Raw genomic sequence first — 24,265 nt, forward strand, 5'->3', positions numbered from 1 at the left:
TATTTTTTTTGATGTATACAAATGCATATTAAGCAATAATTTTGCTTATATATATTAAGTGCATTTTAAATGTTGCTCCTTTTAAACTAATGTTACAATTACATTAACATTTGTATTAAATTAAGAATGTTGTTGTTCAACTATCTGCCTAACAATAAAAAACACTAAAAAGAATATTTAAATGGGACATTCACCAAACATTCACTGCAGGTAAATCTTCCTGCTTTAAATTACAATTATTTAACTGCACTGAATGTTTGATGAATGTCACATTCACTGCTTTTTTATGCCTTGTAAATATATCAAAAAAATATTTTTTCTTGGATAAAGTATGGAAAGTTAAAAACCCTGTCAGGTTCCTCTTGTCCTTTGTGTCCCATTGGGAAGATTTTCCCCCACTTTCTGTTATAAAGACAGAACAGAAAATTAGAAGAAATCTTACCCAACTGAGCAACATTCCCAAATGTTATCTTACACAGATGTCACTGGAACAAGTGTTCCCATTAGGAAGATTTCCCCTTTAAAGGATACTTTGCATGACCTCTTTATTCTGTTCTGGTGACCACTAAAAATGTTGGACTGTTCTTCAATTTCATTCCAGGTGACAGCAGTTACCAGGAGGAACAAAGAGAACAAGACCCCTTTCACACCAGCGTGGCTTTGAAATTGCTCTGCTTCAGCAAGATTTCAAATCCGCACATCAGTGCAATTTGCACAGCCAATTTCTTTTAACAAAAGTCTATGCAAGTTGCAATGAAATCAGTAAAACTTAGTAGTGCAGGAACCTTTCTCATAATCCCTGTGACACGAGTCGCGGCGATATGAACGGTTCCATTGCTGGCAATGGGGTGTGACTTTTCATGCGATTTGGAAATGTCAATAAAGTGGCTGTCAACAACTGGTAAAAAACAGTTTTGGCTTTAGATACACATTTACAAATAATATAAAGATGCTGGTTTTGTAAAAGTGAAACAATGCCATTAAAACAAAGTGCATGTAAATTTAGATTTATTGAAGCTGTTGTTATTTTTTACCAATTTTGTAAACATTTATTTTATTGATGATTCACCAAAAAAAGGTTTATTTATTTAAGATCAGTGATTAAGCACCTGTGCACTACTTGCATCCTCTAGCGGTCTCCAAACTATGCCCTGTGGGCCGAATGCGGCCCTTTACTTGCATTTATCTGGCCCTCGGGGCACCATTCCTCCCACTGACACCAATAAGGGGGAACCATTCCTTCCACTGACACCAATGGTGGGGAACCAGTGCTTCTACTGACACCAACAGTGGGGAACCATTCCTCTTACTGACACCAACAGAGGAGAACCATTCCTCTCACTGGCACCAACAATATGGCATTTTTTCCTCCCACTGACACCAGTGATGGGGCACTATTCCTCCCACTGACACCAGTAATGGGATACTATTCCTCCCACCGACACCAGCATTGGGGCACTATTCCTCCCACTAATATCAATCATGGGGCACTATTCCTCCTTCTATTGACTACAGGCACTATATAATTGTTTTTACTCCCACTGACGCTGGAGCATTTTCTGCTTCCACTGGCCACTCCGGCCCCCTTAAAGTTTAAAGGACAGGAAACTGGCTCTTTATTTAGAAAGTTTGGAGACTCTTGCTCTAGGACATTGTAATACAAAATATATCCTTATAAAAAAACGTAAACGTAAAAAAAGTTTTGGATAGCGTTGGGAAGGTTTAGAGTCTTTGTCAAGTTGTATTGCTATCTGTGTCCCCCACTGTGCAAATTCACCTTTCTAAAGCTGGATACACACTGCATTTTTCTTTTCTTTTCCTTTTTCCTTTAGAACCATATAATATGGGGTCAAACCTAAACACTTTCAATTTGTATGAAATCAGGCAGGCCCTTGTACTACATAGTTGAAGGTAAATCTAAAGGAAATCAAACAACAAAAGTTGTAAAGTGTGTGTCCAGCTTTAGTGTCATGGCGATCCACAACACTGAGACAGAAAGGAAGTGGAAATCCTACATTTTAGAATTGTCATGAGTGCATGAGGTAGGGGGAAATCTTTCAGTGGGAACCAATGTTCTGTTGTCAACTATCTTATGCCGCATATACGATCGGTTTTCAGGTCAGAAAAAGTAAGATGTGAGCTTTTGGACGGGAACTCCGACCGTGTGTATGCTTCATCCGACTTTTTCTGTCGGAATTTTCGCCAGCAAAAGTTTGAGAGCTGGTTCTCTATTTTCCAGATAGAAAAAATTCCTATCGGAAAAACTGTTTGTCTGTAAGGATTTCCGATGCGCAAAAAAACACGCATGCTCAGAATCAAGCAGAAGAACCCAACTGCCTATTGAACTTCATTGATCTCGGTTCGTCGTACGTGTTGTAAGTCACTGCATTCTTGACGGGCGGAATTTGGTGTGACTGTGTATGCAAGACAAGCTTGAGGGCAATTCCGTCGGAAAAACCATCCAAGGTTTTTCCGACGGGCAAACCGATCGTGTGTACGCGGCATAAGATGTGAATTCAACTTACTTTAGGGGGATTTCCTCTCACTTCCCTTTTGCGTTTCTAAGACAGGGTGTAAAGAAAAGTTGCCCCAGAATGACACAGACATCACAAAAGAGCATGATAGGGTTTCAACATTCTGTACTTCATCCATAAAAAAAAATAATGACTGCATACACTTTTAAAACAGAATACAAATGAAGATCACCTATTAACTAGCTAAGATGTTGTAATAAAACTGGAATTCAAGGGGTTGATTTACTAAAACTGGAGATTGCACAATCTGGTGCGGCTGTGCATGGTAACCAATCAGCTTCTGAACTTCAGCTTGTTCAATTACACTTTGATAATATAACCTGGAAGCTGATTGGTTTCTATGCAGAGCTGCACCATATTTTGTACCTCCCGTTTTAGTAGATCAGCCCCATGTGTTTGAAATAACTCAAATGTCTTTGCTGACCTCGTTAGCTTATATGACTAAGGAGGAAAATAGGTCTATTACGGTACATAATATTCATGAAAAATTACAAATAATTTCTGTGGTTTAAAAAAAGTTATTGCTATCCCGTAAACATAAACTTATATTTATTTATTTAGTAGACTTTATTGGTGAATGCAATGAAGCATGAAGAGAGAACACTGAAATAAAGGGAAGCTATACTATTGAAAATTCCTGGTTAACTTTGTGAACAGACATAAAAAAGACTCCTATTCACCACTGAGAAACCCTCAATCCCCCACTGTGCCTGCTGTTAGAATTGTATAGCTTGAGTACCTAATCTTTTAATATATTTGAATTTAAAATGCAGTGCTCACATAAAACAAGTGCATATATCAGCAACAATGCCTTACTAAAAATCCATAATACTCATTAAAATAAGCCAAAATCAAAACCTTTGCATAAGATTAAATGAAGATACAGCCACTGCAATTTTACAATTTAAAAAAGGCTCAGTAAAAAGTGTTTTAGTGAACTGTGAGTTTACAAAAAAATTCAAGTCTTAGTTTGCAACTGTGCAAAAGCAAAATCTTACCAAAACTTTTAATGAGAAGAATTAAAAAATAAGAATTTTGAGAAAAAAATGGTGGTTGGTTTATTTCTTTAAAAAATATATTTAAAACCAAAAATATTTTCTGTTTTCAAGAAAATACAAAATGGTAACCGCCCCCCCAGCTAGAGGTGCTACACCAATCAATGTACACAAAGCTGGTAAGCATATATATAGCTCAAGGGTTCTAATCATGGCCCCAACGCCAAACAAGTACAAGACTATATGCTCTTCAGCATTGGGTGGGGGTGCAGTTGTTTTAAGGGATGACCGAAAATATTAGGATCTCTCATACTAAACACTAGCCGGAGAGGCGCAGGACTCATTTTGGATCCAGTTATCATTAATAATTGTAAATAAGAAAAATTCGAAATACCATTAACTAAAGACATCAAGAGGTTTTGCTCCACAAACAAATTCTCAAGATAATTTACTGATGAGATTTGTACTGTATCGTATTGGATTTTTTAATACATTGATTAGTGGAATTTTGTGGAAAACCACAAACAGTTTATTCTAGAAAAAATATTCACATTGGGTAGATCTGGCGTAAAAAAAAATAACTTTTTACATTTCACTGGGGCGTGGGTTGCAGTTAATTGAGTAGGGGAGGGGTGATTACCTAAACATAAATTACCTCAAGGCCTACATCCTTTCCTAGGTCACTGTGAATGCAGAAGAACCTGATACCTATCCGGTCCTCATCATTTTTGACACCCTTTTTAAAGCATAGACACAATGCTCAAGGACAAATGACATGGTATTAGCCCAGTGAGGGACCTACACAGTCACAGCCTTCCAGCTACAGGGAGACCAGCACATACACTTTGTGCTTTGAGATGGCATCTCAGTGGTAGAAAAACATTTAAATCAGGGGTCTTCTTCACTCTCCCCGGTTCTTCTCCTGCTCTCCAGTGCCTTCTTCGGGGCTGGCCGTGACGACACCACCCAGAGCATGCTGGGGCTGTGACGTCATAAGAGGCCTATATAAATCATCGCGCACCGCACACCTGGCATTACAGCGGGAGGGAGCGTTGTGGCAACATCGGAAGAAAAAGGCAGAAGGCAGAAGGCGACGAGGAAGACCGGAGCGGGCTGGCAGCTGCTAGTAAAAGAGCTGCAAGAAGATCGCAGCGGCCAGCCTCGAAGAAGGCACCGGAGAGCGGGAGAAGAACCGGGGAGAGCGGATAAGATCCCCGAAGGCAGAAGACCCCCGGAGCTGGCTAATAAATTATTTTAAAAACCTATGTTGTGTTTTTATTTTATTGACACTTTTCCTCCCGGTGAATGGGTAGGGGTACGATGTACCCCATACTCATTCACGTAGGGTGGGGGGGCCGGGATCTGGGGGCCCCCTTATTAAAGGGGTTCCCAGATTCTGATAAGCCCCCCGCCCGCAGACCCCGACAACCAACGGCCAGGGTTGTCGGGAAGAGACCCTTGTCCCCATCAACATGGGGACAAGGTGCTTTGGGGTGGGGGATGCAGTGCAAGCACCCACCCCCCCATGTTGAGGGCATGTGGCCTGGTACGGCTCAGGAGGGGGGGCGCTCACTCGTCCCCACCCCCATTCCTGAACGGCCGGGCAGCATGCTCGGATAAGGGTCTGGTATGGATTTTGGGGGAACCCCGCACCATTTTTTCGGCGTAGGTGTTCCCCTTAAAAATCCATACCAGACTGAAGGGTATCATCCTGGGGGGAAACCTCACGCAATATTTTTTTAATTTGCGCGGTGCTCTCCTTCAAGATTCTCTGCACACCAGTCGCCCCGCAAGTAGGATCATCTTGATCCGACTTCTGGTGCGACCTCTATTCAAATCAATGGGCTCCCATAGGGAACCATTGATTTTGAATAGAAACAGAAAAACGCGGTTGAAAACTAGCGTGGCAAAACGTGCCTGGAATTCAATGCAAAACGCGGAAAAAATTGCGTTTAAAACACAGCTTTTTTCTGGCGTCTGTACTAGCTTTACAGCCCGTTTTTTAAAACATCCATGGAAATGAAGCCTTAAGGTTATTTTTTTTATAGGAGTAGAGATTGTTTACTTTGCAAAGTAAATGTTTACTTTATAAGGTGATTATTCACTCAAGCCGGCCATAGATGGAGCGATTTTCTTTCCTGCAACCACGGTCACGGTTCCCCCATCAACACAGTCAGTGTAAAATGGGGGAATCCCTTCCACTGTGTTCTCTAGGTGGGGCAGGGGAGGGGGGAGCGGTCCCCGCTGAGTGAACACAGTACTTACTGCTAGCGGCTATAATGTAAAATCTGACAAGCTGGATGTTTCCACTTGAGTACATTTAGCCAGTCCATACATGGTTAAAATCTCAGCCGGTCCCTGCTGAAGTGGCCCTGATTTGAACCTTCCATGGCTGGCTTTAGTGTATTAAGGTGAATTACTGCCCAACTAGATCATTCCAATGTGTGCAAGTAAAACCGTTTCCTTAAGTCAAACACATCCATATCCCAAGCTACAGGATATACTGCTAATTTTGTCTAGGGGGAATTACTTCCCCCTAGACAAATACATTACAGAAAATTACAGAAAAATATGTATCTTATTCCTTGGTCTTTTGGCAGTTGGTGCTCCGATCTTCCCCTCTACCGGTGGCTCCTGCACTGTATGAGATACCCTTGTCAATGGGGCAGCAACATGACCTGAGAAAGGGAGCGGCTTCAGGGGACAGGGCCCACTGGATAGAAATCACAATGGATCATAGATTAAGGTGGCACTCTCTATTAGAGACCCCCTAGACTAAATTTTAATTATATACTATATAAATGGAAGGGGCCTGTCAATATTTATTTTGTGGACCACCAAAAGTTTCACTTTAAAATCCCTTGCACATGACTTCACTAAGATAAAGTAAATATTCACTTTACTTTGATAAGTCCATGATCCTCTAGTAAATTAGCTCTTCGGGTTGTCTTGTGATGGTCAATTGCAGTGTTAGTTTTGGAGTCAAATTTGAATTAGTTTTAGTCACAGTCTTTTGACTAAAATTACATTTTACTTTAATTCATATTTTAGTCATCTGAATTTTTTTAGTTTTAGTCATATTTTAGTAGACTAAAATAGTGTTAATTTAGTAGACGAGTAAGAGAATGTTTATATTAAAATGCTACACATGCTGTTAACACGAATGTCATTCTTTCTCAAAATTATATAAAAATATCTTAAGGGGGAAATAGTATTGGGCAGAAAAGAGCATCATTATTTATTTTTTTAGTTACTTGTTTATTTCTCATATAAAACAGCTGAAAAAATATACAATTAAGAAAAAATCTAACACACTGGCCTAATATATCAAATACATTGAATTGAAAATAAAATAAAAACAGGGAAACAAAGGATCTACACACAAAGACACCAAATAAGTTTGCCAACCTGAATATTAGGTGAGGTCATGTGATGTTTGCTTTTAATATTTCCTTCAAAGTAACTATAAATTCATTTAAAGAAAATCTAAACCCCAAAACTTATATATTTCAGTTTACCAGTTCTTAAATAGGGTGTCTGAATTAATTTCCTTTTTTCATGGCTTTTTTCTTTTATTTTCACCTGCGTTCCTGCCAGTAACACACTTTCTTTCCTAGGGTGACAAGACTCACCCACCACACTGTATCTATAGAGGAACCGCTTTGTCACCCTAGACCAGTGATGGCAAACCTTGGCACCCCAGATGTTTTGGAACTACATTTCCCATGATGCTCATGCACTAGTTGAGCATCATGAGAAATGTAGTTCCAAATCATTTGGGTTGCCAATGTTTGCCATCATTGGCTCTGATTTAGAGTACAGATCAGAGTCTCTGATTTAGAGTACACATGCTTTTCCCCCTTCTCAAGTCAATGACATGGGGTGGGGGAAGTGATAACTCGGAAGTTTAGTGGGCAGAATCAAAAGGCTTAGTAGGCAGGATCTTTGTTTGCAGAAAATGTACTTAGCTTAAAAACACAAAAAATGAATTCAGCCACCACAACTAGGGACTGTCTGGTAGGCTGCAATATATACATTTTTTTCTCTTGGGTTTAAATATGCTTTAATTCATTTATTGAGAACATCATTACTAGTTTCTGATAATACATATCTTTCATTAGAAATATTACAATATATTTTTTGGTTCAAAAAACTAAATGTGCAATAAAGGAATAATCCTTTAGTAAGAAATACTTAAGGGTCTAAACCTGGGTTTCTGCTTATACAATAAATGTTAACTCTGAAACTATTATGTTTTAAATACATTTTAACAAAATGTTCATACAAATATAACATCCAAAGCTATGTTTGAGAATGAGAAACATTTGCGCTAGAAGCACTCATAGATATGAGGTAACCGTTGCCTGATCAAAACATTTCAGCTGAATAAGGATTTGATGCTCACATCTATAGCCACCAGCAAACTGTCACAGATATCTGTGGCTAACTGATTAGAATAAGCTGCCATTCAGCCATGTTGGATATTATTTAGCTGAATTTTTGATTTTTCTATTTCAAAATTCTATCAATGGAAGGCTCACATCAGGTTTCGTAATTTAATTGTAGATCATGCTTAAGGGGGAATGTACTAAAGGGCACGTTTTATGCCATATTAGCAAACGTGATTGCTTGAAACACCAAAAGGCGTTAAAGAAAACTTTGTTACCACTTAAAGTGAATCTCCAGCCTCTCCACCCTATTTTGTTTGAGCCCAGATACTCAACTACCAAGCAGATCCAGCAGTGTCCTGCAGAATCCTCTCAGAATTCTGCCCCCACTTACTCCCTTGCCGCCCATCTTTTTATGCTATGTCATCGAGAGGCCTGCCGGCTTTTACGGGTTCAGCCGCCGGGCCTCTCAATGATGTAATCTTGGGCCCAACCCCTCCCTCTTTCTCAATGAAGGACTATGGCAGGGGGCATAGTAGGCATGATGCACGTCATTTGTCTAGGCAAGTGCTGTGCATGGAGGACAGGCCCTAGGTTTTTTTTTCACAAAACAAGGTAAAAAAGTGCACTTTTTATGAAGAGGATGGGAGTAGGGGCAGAGAGGAGGCAACTTGTATGTGAGGGTGAAGATCGGCTTTAAGTTAATGCCCAACTTCAGTGAAAACTTTTTTTGATTCTGTAATAGAATGCTTGGGAGCCATACTCTCAGATTTTTATTTCCATCTCACTGGGAAATGTACCCCTCTTTCCTGTCCCTGTGACATTCAGACAAGAAATGGGGGCCAGCACAGAAACCTCAGACTATAGAGAAAACATTGTCAGAAATTCAATTCTGCCTCACTGTACTAAAAAAATGATTTTGTTCTATTCAATGTTCCTGCAAAAAAAATAAAAAAATCCCTTGCTGTCCTGGCTGGAACTGAGGAAAATCTGACCAAAGGTTATATAAACCACATTAAAATCTGAAAGACATCCCAAAGCTGCCCTACACCTTTTTATTAGAATTGTCTATTTAAATTCCTCTTTGATTAGGTCTTCAAAGCAATCCCACTGTAACCAAAATGTCAAAACAAATATATATTTCACTTTAGCTGAAATCGAATAAAGAGTACAACTTCGAGACCTTAAAATAAAATTGATATCATTTTGGAGGTCAAGTATTCTGCATTACAACTTCAACATGTTCAAATATATATCACCTTAGCACACACACGTGCACATACACGCGTTTTTCACAATTTTTTATTTGTTTTCAATGTGGTGAAAAGCTAAGCCTAGTTACATGTAATATAATGCAATAATAATAATGGATTCTACACCTAATAATTTAATGGTCCCGTTTATATTTTGCTAACTTCAATAAATGTATCTTAATCAAACAAATCCTGGTAGAGTTTTTGTTGATCCATCAAAGAATAGTTTTTATACAGTCTGATGAAGTACTAGAACTAAACCCTAAAATAGCTAACAATTAATCTATATTATGAAGTATTGCAGGAAACTGCAAAGTAACACAAGTGATATGGGTTAACCTGTATATATCATACAAGATATTTCATGAGCGACCAGTAATTCATAAACACAGTTCATAAGAACATATGTAAAAAAATTGCATGCTTTCTTGTGACTTGCGCACACTTTTGTTCATGCTATTAATGTGGAATGTTAAAATTAGGTTTCATGCGTTTTGGCGCTTGAAGGCAAGCCAGTTAGAGGATGGGTTATAGCAGGCCTACCAAATGCCGAAAAGCTTGAAACATCAATAGTGGATGTAGCAGATACGAGTTGATCATACAATAAAACATAGCAGTGAACTGAATGGAGTGTTAAAAAAATTATGTCAAGCAGAACAAACAATCGTCAAGATCTCACAAGATAGCGAATGGTGCAAGTACTGAGATTTCAATCCAAGAAGTCCATTCATTCGTTCTCTCATTCATCCTTTCCCTTTTAACTTGTGTAGATATTTGTAGATATTTTTAATAAAAAAAATAGCAAACTCCAGCATGGTATCATATTGCAGCATTGCTTGCTGGAGTCCTATTCAGACACTCAAAAAAAGAATATTGTTTCTGCTTGAAGAAGTGGAGATTAAATTCTGCCTGCTATCCAAGGGGAATGTAAGCAAAATAAAGGAGAGAAAGAAAGAAGGAAGGAAAAGGAGTATTGTATTCATGGTCAGGAGGGAAGACATCACCTGCTCCTTCTCATATTGCATTCAAAATACTCCAAATACATATTTGCCAACTCTCATGGCCAGTAGATTGTATGCCTTCTTAAGTATTTCAAAAGAAAAACTAATATTAAAACAAAAATGTAAAATAAATAGGTAGTTATAGTTGAATAAACTAAATGCCAACAGAGGAACAACAGAACTATGACAGAAAACAAAGACAAAATGCATTTTTTTTCAATTCTCTCTTTAAAGGCACCTTTACCTCAATTTTGTTGCTGTAATTTGGACAGCATAGCAGCTATTATTTTTTATATAGGCAACAATGTCTGAATATATCATTGTTAATGTCAAATCTGAAAATAATTATTAATGTAGCTGTCTTTCTTTGAACTGTAATCTGTTGGGATCCATATAAATAAACAACACAGTTCTAAAAATAAACTGTTATTTGGATCTCTTAAGTGAAAAATACAGCCAATTTCATTTGCGAAGATTACAATATTTAATTGTTTATGTTCAATACAAAAATTCCTGATATGAATTGAAATTAGAGTGCCTTCAAATTTTCTAAATATAACAATAATACTATAAAAGGTTACATGCAAAATTAAAACACATAAACTAAAAATTGGCCCACTGTATTCTCAAAATCAGACAATGTAATGTATTAATATGCTAGATCAGTGTTACAGTTTCTCTTTTTCTTTTTCTTTTTTTTTGAAGCAGCAATATAATATAAAAAGTTGGAATAAAATTTTTGGAAAACTGAGATCTATGACTCTTTGGAAAAAATTACAGAAATTGGTATCCTGTCGACAACATGGTTTTGGCAATCTCAATATACCTAAACAAATCTTTAAATGACTGAGAAGTTGATTTACAAACTATTCTAAAGCATAACCGGGATGGAGAAAATTTTTATTATTGAAAAATGTTACACTTTATATACCATGAAGATTATTACGCCTTGTATGCACAAAAGACAAATTCAGTTTTAGGCACGCTAACATAAAAATCAATTATTATTTCTTAGGGAATTATATTTATTTTTTCACAATATATTTATTGTATTGTATTTATAATGCTAGTGTTTTCACATTACTTTTATTTCAGGCTACTTGCAGGCTTAGAGGGTGATCAATTAAAGATCATCAGGCTCGGTGCAGTATAGAGTAACCATTCACAGGTGCCCAACATTGCCAGTAAAGCAGAGCATGCAAAAGTAGTGCTGTGTGAGATCAAGCATGTTCCAGCTCAAATTTGGAAAACACATGAAAAGGTCAAATAATTTTCTTGATATACAAGTGGTCTTGGATAAGAAGATATTCTTAATGTCTCTTCCCATCTCACATACTAAAAGTGAACCTTGTGTACCACCAGGCACCCCAAGTAGAGTTTTTTCTCAGGTTAATGTTAGGTGAACAATTTTCCTGCGGTAAGGTTGACTTTCTAGGTGTGTCCGCTTGGCAGATGTCTATGTACCCATCTTCCTCTAAAAACTATTATTTGTTGGAAAAATTATTCATGCACTTTAGACCAACATACTATGTCTATGGTCATTATGGAAATTAAAGGCTCATCCAAAATGAATGTCTTATCAAAAAATGTTAAAATATACCTAACAAGCAGCAAATAGGCTATGGCAATCCCTAGCTGCAGGCACTGCGGAGCAAGTAATCCTCAAGGTTTACAGCATAAAGCTCAATGTGTACAGCATACTTTCAGTTTTATTTCAGCAGCTCTGTCCAGCGGTGAGTTGGAAGCCTGCCAGCATTAATCTCTAATGTAAAGACACAGAAAGTGTGCACAGGGTGAGGGGAGAGCAGAGTGCATGACATGAAAAGCTTAAAGTGCCCCCCACTTCATTAAAAGTCATGTCAGCATGTAGCTCTGTATGTTGATATTAAATCATCTTACACTGGTTAGTTAAAGCAGTGTTAAACCCAAAAGCAAACACTTACTAAACCGCCCCTGCCATTGAAATCAATGGGCAGCGCTGCCAAAGCGCCTGTAAAGCACTTCAGTGTCGCTTTTTGGGTGCTTTTAACCCTTTCATCAGCCACTAGGGGGGGGTAAAAGTTCCTCGCTAGTGGCCGGTAGCTGCTAAAACTAGCGCCACTTTACCACTAACATGCTACTGCCCCAGTGTAAAAGTAGCTTGACTTACATTATAATTGGTTAAATGTTCTGTCTTCTAACACTCATCGCCTGCGAGCGAATCGCTACTTTGTTCTATTAGGACATCTGTCAGTGACCAAGGAGAGACTCAGTTTTGTTTTACCTACTCCCTGGAACTATGTACCCTTTCACTCTGGAAAATCAAGTATATTTAAAAAAAAAGAAATAAGAAAATTATCAGCTTATACTTATTCATGTAAAGTCTTTATCATGAAAGAAAAAAAAAACATGTTATCTGTAACTGATTATAAAGAGCTGGAGTTCAGCCTCAATTTGTTAGTGCACTGTATTTAAATCTGCAATTACATCTAATGTACACACGATCGGATTTCCGATTAAATAAAATCAGATGGAATTTTCCATCGGAATTCCGATGAAGCCTTGCCTACACACTATCAGACTAAATTCTGACCGTCCTAAACGCGGTGACGTAAAACACTACGACGAGCCGAGAAAAATGAAGTTCAATGCTTCCGAGCATGCGTCGACTTGATATTGAGCATGAAAGAAAGAAAGTTACCGCTCCAGGTGGATTGTGTTAGGATGATCAGTGTAGTCTCCGGAGATCAAGGGTGCTGGCAATGCACAAGGCTACAAATAGAAAAAGAAAATATGGACAGCCGCACTCCAAAAAACCTTGATGGTTGTCTTTATTTAAAAAAGGAAAAATGCACTGCAAGTCACAGCACACTACACAGGAGTAAAACATCTGACGCGTTTTGCACTATAAATTAGTGCTTAATCATAGCAGCTATGATTAAGCACCAATTTATAGTGCGAAACGCCTCAGTGGTTTTACGACGGTGTAGTGTGCGGTGACTTGTAGTGCATTTTTACTTTTTAAAATAAAGACAACCATCAAGGTTTTTTGGAGTGTGGCTGTCCATATTTTCTTTTTCTATTTGTAGCCTTGTGCATTGCCAGCACCCTTGATCTCCAGTGCAGACGATCAGAATTTCCTATCGGTTTTTTTCCCATTGGAAAAATTTAAAACAAGTTCTATTTCTTTACACCGATGGAAAAAAGTGTGATGGTGCCCACACACAATTGTTTTTTCCGATGAAAAAAGTCCATCGAGCATTTTTTCGAGTTTGCTTTTACCAACAATTATTGGTTTTCTCCTTCCTAATTTCTTGATGTCGTGGCGATTTAACCTTGGCACCCACGTAGATTTTTAGAGAATGCTATATCACCAGTGCCTTCCCCTTTAGATGATGTAGTTTGTTACATGTTCCAAGAGTCAGACCCAGAGTTCCAGGAAATAAAGGGAGATCGATTTATGTGCTCTAAGGCCTGGTTCACACCTATGCATTTTTTAGTGCATTTTCAGTTTTGCAGAAACACACTACAGTCCATTTAACATGGTTTCCTACATGTCACGTTTACATTTGCGCATTTTATGGAAAGGGCCAGAGACTTTTTTCTGGTTCCATTGACTTCAATGGATCAAAAATGGTGTATTGAAAAATGCAAACTGCAACATGCATAGGTGTGAACCAGGCCTTAGTAAAAATGGGCATTGTAAGAACAATGGGGGGGGGGATAAGGTATGCAAAGAATAAAAAGCCTTCAATTATCTACATACTGTATATGAGTGCCTGTTTTTACACTGCCATTACTAAAATATTTGTTGTGGTTGTTAAGAATGAAGTTTGTTTTTAACTGCTATTACTAAATATTTGTTGTGGTTGTTAAGATTGAAGTTTGTTTTTAACTGCTTCTCTTTTGAACTTTGAGGAAGAATTGCTCCACAGTGCTTGTAACTATACAGGTCAGTCAGAGGACAGTGGTCAATGAGGGCTTGATTTAGCATTTGTGAAAAAAATACAAATAATTAAATGTCCATAGCTTTCTAATGTCCATAGCCTGGCCACAATTCTACTTTAAGGCCTCTATTATACAGGTGCCTGTACAGCTGTTTGTTTATGATGCTGGAGTGTCAGGAGCTGTATGCAGGCAGCATATGTAACCCCATGGGGATGCAGTAACTGTACAGATAGTGAAGCCTGTCCTAAGTTAACAGATGTGCAGGAGCAATGAGCACCCCCGAACACAGACAGTGTGCATTGGCAGCTGTGTCCTGGTAGAGCTGCATAGGCTGCATGCACACAGCTCCAGCCACATCAATAAATGCCAGTTTTACACAGTGCCCATGCTATTGAGACCTGATAGCTATACCTGTACCCAAATGTTAATATAGGAGAACAGGGTTTTATTTTGCTTTGTACACTTGAAAAACATGATCATAGTTGGTCAAGACTGATGGAAGGGTTTTAGGAGTTAGAAAAGATTCCTGTGAGGTCAAACTTTTATGTTAATAAATCATAAACTGTGTAGCTAAATAATATTTCTTATCAGTAATTTTTACATTTTTATTGTTCATTTGTTTAACCAAAATATAGGGTTAGTATGCCTTTAATGTTTTCCAACTTGCTGCTGCACATTACAGGGGTTTGGGTCAACTCATCCATGCAACATACTAAAACAACCGATGAGTATTACAAAACAAAATAATCAAATGCAAATGCCTGGAGCTGTGCAAGATGATCTGTCTGCAAGCATTACACAATCCATGTGATGTACATTTGTGAATAAAATAATAAAAACTGCAAAATGAGGTCTTAACTGATAATAGGTCTTGAAGAACGCAAAATACAAAAGTAAAAAAAATATATATAAAAACCAAACAAATCTGGATTAAGCAGCATCATATGATGCTGAAGTACAAGCCAATGAGAGAAGGCAATTATGCAAACATCACATGCATTTAAAATTCAGTATGGAAACTTACAATTCAAACCTAAATTTAGGAAAACATGAATAGTTTTGACTACAACTCTAAACATGAGATAGATTTAAAAGAGAAAAAAAAGCACATTGCATATGTCAGATAATCTGGTCAGATTATCTGAACTGTGCCATCTATAGGGAGCACTTACCCTTCGGTCCAGCTAGAAGTTAGCAGGGTAAGAAGAAACAAACCAGAACAACATAAAGACTTAGGAAAGCAGACAGGGGCCCCAGTTTAGCAAGCTAAAATGTAACTGTCCCCTACACGCCAAGGAGGCAGTCACTTTAAGAGCTGATTGAATATTCAATCAATTCTCCAGGAACTAATGGTATCACCGAAACCTTCAACATTCAGTGCCTTGAGCTCTGGTGATGTCATGTGCTCCTTGAGAAGAGATAGGCTGAAGTACTTAAAGCTGCAATGATGACACCTACTTCTGGCAACTGAGAAGCCAAAGTGTCCAAATCTGCAGCGGTCACTAGTCTCTAAGAAACATTATTTTAGATATTCAGCAGGCCCACAAAATGACTGCCTCCGCTGCATGCAGATGAAAGAAACACTTTAAATACTAGGCAAAGAATGAAAAAGAAAACTGTCAGAAGTTTTTTTTTTTTTTTGTAATTTTTTTTTCTGTTTTTAAACAACATGAAAATATGTCTATGGTAAAAATGATTTATCTTGTGATAGAAGTGCCTGATCAATAAATATATGTAAAAAAAATGGCAGTAAAATTCAAAAGGTTCAAACATAAATGCAGAAAAAAATCAACTTATTGAGCATTTTTTGATTTAACAAAAATAGAAATTGGATTTTTTAATGATATTTCTGGGTAGGTGTTTGATTGAATGTTCTACTGCGACAGACAAGACAGACAAAAGGTGCTTGTGGATAGGTGGTCACTTTTATATAGCTTATGCAATTCAATAGTTTGGTGTGTTTTCTCAATGACAGACCGTATCATTACAATATATGTATATATATATATATATATATATATATATATATATATATATATATATATATATATATATGTTTTTTTTTTTTACTCGGTACTGGGAAAGATAAAACACAAGACATAGAATAGAAACAAACGAAAAAAAAAACATAGGGAAGGCACTGGACCTTTTCCCAGTTAGCCAAATAAAAGTGATTGTGGAGTCACACAAATGAATGAATAGCAGGATCTGATTTCAAGTTTTTTAACGCAAATAATGGAATCCATCCTTAGTTTCAGAGCTGTGTTACCTCCAAAAATAAATTTCTTTGTTTGAACTCAAAGTTAGAATTTTCTAACTGATTTGAAAAAGTGTAATTTTGCATGAAAAACTATCAAAACGTTTTTATTTTTTTGTTTTGTTTTTAAAAAGCCGACACAGACAGCTCTGAAAGGAAGAGTGAACGGTTTAGTCTTCTGCAATATAACACATGTTGAAATGCTTAGGAACTGGATTCTAGGTGGAGTAAGCTCATCTACGGTTCTACATTAGTCTGAACACAAAATTACAATTCTAAATATATTAAACAGCAAAAGGACAGGGAAAATTAAGTACCACTAATTTAACAGACAGGAACAACAACACTGCCTTACCTTTTTGGAAAAAAAGAAAGAATTAAAGCTTTTAAAATGCAATACTGGATTATGTACATGGAGCCAGAGGTACCGGTATATACCATTTGTAAAAACACTGACACTTAATAAAAACCTTAAAATAACTCATCTCTAACAATAAACTTCTCTTCAAAGGTCCCATTTGGTCTCCTAAATATATAATTGAAAGTGTTTTGTTTAAAATTTGCAAAAAAACACCTGTTGATATTTTCAGAAATCTTGACAGCTGATAAATTCTTGTGCTCTCTGCCCGTGCTGCATTCTTATCATTTTAAATTGTTCCAGTTATCTCTGAAGATTATACAACCCCATCCAACCATGTTATAAGGGAAGAGAGTACACAAGATTACATAGTTGGAAAGGTGGAATAAGGACACCAGTCCATCCAGTTCAACCTGAGAGATTGAAAATGGTTGGACTGAGGTTTCTTTAGTCCTGTTGTCCTTCAATATATTATTATTATTATTATTATTATTATTTTGCTTTAGGTATCCCTTGAGGGTAGGACAAGGCGCTGAAGGTTTTACAGAAGCTATAATTAAATTGTAGATGCCTTTTATTGTTTAACCATCTGCCGACCGCCAACTGCAGATGTACTGGGGCAGGTCAGCTCTATTGCGCGAAATGACGTACCTGTATGTCGTTTCGTGCAACAGCCACTGGGAAGCGCACGTCGCCGGAGGCATGATCGCAGGCTGATTGGAAGCAGGGGATGCCAATCAGTGGGTCCGGTGGACCTGATGCCTGCCAGCCACCCAGGATCATTCCCGGGAGAGGCAGAACAAGGCAGATTGCCGTTCTGACAGGGGAGAAGATGGAGATCTTGTGTTCCTGCTAAGGAGGAACACCAATCTCTGTCGCCACCAAGTCAAAGAAACCCCCACACAGTTAGCAATCACTCCTAGGGACACATTTAACCCTTTGATCACCCCTGATGTTAACCCATGTTCATGCCAATGTCATTACAATGACAGTGCAAATTTTTAGCACTGACCACTGTATTAGTGTCACTGGACCCCAAAAAAGTCAGTTAGGTATCAGATTTGTCCGACGCAATAAAATTATGGTTTTAGGATAATTCACTAGGTTGGTGCGCCCTTTCTTTCTTTTTCTTGTGGTTTTTAGAATACCAGACTACCCGAGTCTTTAGGGGGCAGCAAGACGTGGCTTATCCTTGTTGAACCAAGATGGAGATTTTGTATATTCTTCGTGAGCAGGCTCACTCCCACGCGCAGGGTAATTTGAGTTTGTGACTATTAGCTTCTCAAACTGTAGACACTTAAAAACCCCTTCAGTTGGGTTGATTTAATAAGGTAGTTGAGACTGTCCACTTAGCTTAGCAAATATTGTAAAGCCATGTACATTTTAAATACCCATCACGAGTAAGGGAAAAAAAAACATTTGTGCATTAATATTATTGGATGAGCAATGTTAACACAGCTTTATCCTATTCAGATAGTTTAGTGAGCTTTTAATTTGCAAAGATAACATCGTCTACTCTAGACAGATAGGTAGATTCAGGAAGAATGCCGCAACTTTGCGGCGGCGTAGCTTAAGGAATTTAAGCTACGCCGCCGTAAGTTAGCTAGGCAAGTACATGATTCACAATGTACTTGCCTGCTAAGTTACGACGGCGTAGCCTAAATCGGCGGGCGTAAGGGCGCCTAATTCAAATGTGTTGGAGGGGGGCGTGTTTTATGTTAATGAGGCTTGACCTCACGTTTTTACGTTTTTTTTTAACTGCGCATGCGCCGGGCGCCTACATTTCCCAGTGTGCATTGCGGCTAACTACGCCACACGGGCCTATTGATTTCGACGTGGACGTAAACAACGTAAATCCCGATTTGCGGACGACTTACGCAATCGACGTAAAAAATTCGAATCTCGCGGCGGGAACGACGGCCATACTTAACATTGGCTGCGCCATCTAGGTCCTAGCTCTAACTTTATGCGGCCTATCTCTTACGTAAACGGCGTAAAAGTACTGCGGCCGGGCGTACGTTCGTGAATCGGCGTATCTCCTAATTTGCATAATCTACGCCGACCGCAATGGAAGCGCCACCTAGCGGCCATCCGAAATATTGCAATCTAAGATAGGACGGCGCAAGCCGTCGTATCTTAGATATGTTTAAGCGTATCTCTGTTTGAGCATACGCTTAAACATAGGTCGGCGTAGATTCTGAGTTAGGTCAACTTATCTACTGATAAGTCGGCCTAACTCTTACTGAATCTACCTAAACTTGTCTAATTTAACCGCAATATCTCTAGGATTAGAAGTACTTATTATAATGAAAAAGAGCCAAAATGCCATGGGGATATGGGTGACTAACAGCAAATAAGGGTGACTATAGCAATAGGTTATGCCCCTTTCCCCATTCTTTGGAGGTCCTTCTTGTGTTTTTATATGCATATATTTTTTCAGATGTTATCAAGTCAGTCAATTGCAGGGTTCTTCTCAGATCTGGGATTTTCATTCTGGTGGTGGGCAGTCCTCAATGATGCAAAAAAGTGACTGCTACATTCATTGTAGGTGAGGCAAGTTTTCTAGAGAAGCTGATCTATGAGGCCCTGCAATCACAGGATTTCGTCAGTCTTCTAGGTTGGGTAACATTAAAGAATATGTTACCCCAACATTTCAAAGGTAAGTGTGTATTGCTGAAAAGTGACCCTTTTACTTTGAGTTAAATGACCCTTTTACTTTGCTTAACATGGGAGTTATTTTAGGTGGAAGTGTTCTGGACAATTATTAAAAAAAAGTGCACATAACTAGCTATTAAGTAACTTTACTGGTAACATCTTCCTGAATAAAGATTTGCTTTAGGTTAAAATCCCTTTGACCAAGTCTAAATAAATATTACGTGATCTACACTTTTTAACACAAATACAACAATGAAGGCTGGGTGTTTGTATAAAAAAAAAAAAAAAAAAGAAGAAGCACTGTCACCTAGCGTGCCTAATTGGAAGTAAGGTCATAGGAGCAGCTAGTGTTCAGAAGTAAGGGCGTGAGAAGGAGAAGTCTATAGGCTGGTGTGTGGGCCTGCACATCACAGAGCTACGTTAACTCTCTGCCAGACAAATGTCACTAAGCTAGTACCATTATCAGTACTAAACCTGCACCAAACCAGTAATGCTGACCAACAAGAATAGAATCGAAAGCTTCTAATTAAATAGAAATAAGCTATGAAAAACACGAGAAAATTCAAACGGACATTATAAATAGTTTTGTTAATCAATAAATTATAAGTATTTATAATATATATAATATTTTTCAAGCTCTAAATTAAGTCACCTTTGTAGTGTTTGTAAATGTCTTTAAAACATTGCAAGGGTATCCACTGCACTAATAATTTATTCTGGTCAACCCCCCCTCCGCTGTTTGCCTGTCAGTTCGTCCGCTTACCCCATCATGACGGGTGGCAGGCAGCGTGGTGCAGCGGCTCGGCTCTGAGTGTCCTCTCCTCCATGGCGGCTTCCAGCTCCTCCCCTCCTCCTCCCAGGCATCTAATAAGATCCCCTGTCCTTCCAGCCAATCAGGTGATCGGTATCAAAACCCATTTCCTGATTGGCTGGGAGGAGGATCAGTGTTACAATAGCGAATATTGATGGTTGTTGTGACACACCTGGATGGGCTAGGAGCGCACTTTCTGTGACCAGAGCACATCCTATATTGAAGCCTATTAGAGCCTCCGGCTCTAGATGATGCTTCACAAAAACAGCCCCTCCGCATTGGAATAGGAGAGGCAACGAAGGACAGGAGGGTTGTTGCCCTTAATGGACAGGCCACACCTGCTAGCACTTAGGTTTGTTTACACACGTTTAGGCACGTCACACTTTTTTTTTCTGCCAAAACTCTGCTGCTCTTGGATACAATGGCTGTGGGATTGTTTTCTGCATCTAAATGCTCCATGCCTCTAAATGTCTCTAAACGCCTATGTGTGCATAAAAACATAGGCTAAAATGCAGGGGAGTTCAGAGGCAGGGGGGAAAAAATGCCAAATGACTCTAGAAGCAGCAGAAAAAAAACTGTGTAACAATGACCCTGTTGATCTTGTCAGAGCTGTCTAAAGTGCAGTAGCTCCAGAGCTGAGTAAATGAGTAGAAGCTCTGCTGACTTCCAGCATCTAAACATGTGCAAGCAAAAATTCATTTTTTTTATTTTTTTTCCTTGCACGTGATTGGGTTTTCTATGCAAAGTGAAGCTTTACCTCATTTACTTAGCTATGGAGCAATTGCACTTGCAGAGTGCAACTGCATTTTGCAAAATGCACAGTCAATTTGCCTTTAGTAAATCAACCCCTTTGTGTTATCTCAAATATACCTTTCAGTTCTCCCAGGTTTTTTTAATCGAAAGATTACAAAGTCAATTAGTGGCTAAGCTTTGGAGATGGAGACAGTGGGAGGAGTTGAGTAGTTAAAAAAAAAACTGGGCAGGGTTGACTCCACTAGGTTAAAAAAAAAAAAAGAAGTGTGTTGTCAGCCGACAACAGAACTTAGAAGCTAAGTGCATTTCTGTTAGACCGACAGGTATTTTTCTCTACCTGCAGGGTTCTAAAGGGATAAATATGCATCTATTGTAGAAATGTGATGCATTTTTTTGTGCTAACATATGCTTAGAACATATGACATAAGATTGTGCACGCCCGCCCTTTTTCGAAACCTTTGGCAGTCTCACACTTTCTCCCCCTCCCCCAAATGGATGCCTTCTTAACAAGTAACACATTCAGACATTTCTGCTTATTTAGAGGTAAACAGAGGTGCGTTTTTATGCTTTACCTGCAAAAAAAAGCAAGAGTTTAAAGCAGTGTGTGTGTGGTAAACTCCACTGTCAGGGGTGCCAGCGTGAAAACGTCTACTTAACATGTCTTCATATTTGAGAACGACTGACTTTTGAACTTGATAACAATGTGCTGTGATAAGGGAGAGACAAACCACCTGGGCTTCACACTTCCTTCCCTCGCTCCTGCGGCACCGTGGCAGTAATCTACTGTGAGAATAACACAGCCCGGCAGTCTACAGCATGGAACTATCAATGCAGCACGTCATTAGAACAATAAAAAAATGTATATGAAATTAGTTTTAATGAAGAGCTTATGGGACCACCTCTGATTATCGTGTAAATCCAGTATTGCACTTTCAGATGAACAACATAGTACACTTTCACATATCATTTTACTTTTGCTAGTGTTGAAATGAATTAAAATCACATTTTCATATGTTTTTGCCTGGGAAAATAACCCAAATTATAGTTATAAATTCATAATTTTACTTATGCTCGTGGGGGGCTGTGTAGAACAGAAGCCTCATAAATGTACACGTAGGCATCAGAAAATGGTGCCAGGCACACTTCCTGATGTCTGATGTACAAAGACAAACAGCTCAATTTACAAAGGCATTAAAATGAATATGAACTGCAGAGTCTGGAACAGTTAACTCCGTTCAGTCCTACCACCAAGGAAGGCACTGAATTCTGTTACTGAAACAGATTTTGCATCCAATGCCTTTGTGTACATAGCCTAGCTCCTTTGATTTTGAATAACATGATCTTAAAACCTATATGGAGGTCAGTTATGCATTGCACATCAATATGTACTCACAATTAAAAACCCCAAACTTATGTTACCATTTTAATTTGATAAATATGTTGCCTATGTAGGCCTATTGCTTAAAACTTGTCTTGCTAAGGTACCTTAAAAAAAAAAAAAAAGAGAAATCACCTGAAAATGATTAAAACATGTATTTCCTAGCCATGGATATGTATCCATGGCTAGGAAATTATTTTTTTAATCATTTTCAGGTGATTTCTTTTTTTTTAAGCCAACACCTTCATAGCCATAAATTACCATTAGCACTTATGCCTGCAGCTGTGATCCTTATTACAACCCCATCAAACAGCCCTGCATGTCTGATAATAATGCAAACATGCACACCTACATTGATCTACAATATACAGTGCTTGGCAGCTGAGCCACTGATCACTATACTCATGTGCTGCAACATAGGTGACAGAAGGGGTGAGCCTAATGGTATGCAAATACAGATTTCCAGAAAAGTGGGTATAGTTCTTATACACTATATTACCAAAATTATTGGCCCTTCTGGCCAGATTTGATACACTGGGAATCCTGGCAGCTGCTTGCAGTCAGCCAACTTGTGCTTTCCAGGGACACCCAGGTTTCTCAGCAATAACTTGTCACCTGGTTGTAAGTCCTACACTCTGAGGTCAAAATGTATTTTGTTTCTCTGTCCTCTGGCATCTGAGGCAGCTTGGGCCTTGTCATAGGTGGTCTTCAGACTTTTTCATAAGCGGTCCACATACCCTCTGTGGGAGGTTGGAGTTCGGGTCTAAGGACGTGCCAAAGGTCAAGTCTACTGGCAGCCGTGCCTCCCGTCCGAACATCAGAAAATAGGGAGAGTATCTTGTGGCATCATTTGCGGTGCTGTTATAAGCATGCACAATAGTGACTATATGCTTGCTTCAGTGCTGTTTTTGTTCTGAAGTTCTGAAGTCAGAGTCCCAAGCATATCTAGGAGGGTTCGGTTGAACCTCTCTGGCTGAGGATCCCCTTGAGGATGGTACGGGGTGGTTCTGAACCTCTGAGGCCGCGCACACACGATTGGTCAAAACCGATGAAACCGGACTGAAGGACCGTTTCATCGGTCCAAACCGATCATGTGTGGGCCCCATCGGTCAGTTATCCTTCGGTCAAAAAAAAAGAGAACTTGCTTTAAAATTGAACCGATGGACGCCTAACCGATAGGTCAAAACCGATCGTTAGTATGCAAAAGCATCGGTTAAAAACCCACTCATGCTCAGAATCAAGTCGACGCATGCTTGGAAGCATTGAACTTCGGACCTTCGGACCGTTCTCATCGGATGGACTGATCGTGTGTACGCGGCCTTAATGTCCAACAGGTTTTAAAGTTTCTTGAAGAGGCTGCTCTTGAAGTCTCTCCCTTGATCCGAGTGGATGCATTGGGGCAGGCTATAGTCTACAAAGAACTTCTACACTAAGATCTTGGCCACCGTGGACGCCTGTTCATCCTTTGTGGGAAATGCCTGGGCATACCGAGTGAAGTGGTCAGTCACTACTATCTGCCCACTCAGATCAGGGTCCAAGCACAGAAAGTCAATGCACACCAGCTCCATGGGTCCTTGACTGTGAAGATGGCCCATTGGGGCAGCTTGGTGAGGCAAAGTCTTTCTTTGGATACATCTAATGAAGGAGTGGCAATAGCCCTCAACTTCAGCTCGCATGCAGGGCCAGTAGAGCAGGTCCCTCACCAGGTGAAAAGTCCTTTCAGGCCCTAGGTGGCCATGGTTGTAGTGTAGGGCAGTTAATACTGTCTCCCTATTTTTTTCGGTAAATAACTGCCATTTTTCTTCAGGATCATCAGAGGGGTTCTTTAGTAGACCACCTCCTGGTGCAGTTGCAACCGATCCCATTCGGGGGCCTTCTTGGCAAAGCATCTGTGTCTTTGTTCCTGACCCCCCATCCATACTTCAGACAATGATGTCATCTAGATACACCAACAC

The 24,265-nt window shown here is 39.1% G+C and overlaps 1 protein-coding gene across 41 annotated transcripts in view; it reads right to left on the bottom strand.

Moving 5' to 3' along the window:
- CADPS (calcium dependent secretion activator) overlaps window positions 1-24,265 on the bottom strand; it is a 553,237-nt gene that overhangs the window by 217,966 nt on the left and 311,006 nt on the right. For 28 of the 41 annotated variants that reach the window (XM_040359139.1, XM_040359135.1, XM_040359166.1 and 25 more), the window contains exon 12: window positions 15,271-15,282. The exons of the other annotated variants lie outside the window; for them this stretch is intronic. In XM_040359139.1, the coding sequence (XP_040215073.1) occupies window positions 15,271-15,282 (12 nt within the window). The remainder of the gene's footprint in view (window positions 1-15,270; window positions 15,283-24,265) is intronic. 41 annotated transcript variants of the gene reach the window in all.

The sequence above is a fragment of the Rana temporaria genome, chromosome 7 (assembly GCF_905171775.1).
Source record: "Rana temporaria chromosome 7, aRanTem1.1, whole genome shotgun sequence".
Taxonomy (NCBI): domain Eukaryota; kingdom Metazoa; phylum Chordata; class Amphibia; order Anura; family Ranidae; genus Rana; species Rana temporaria.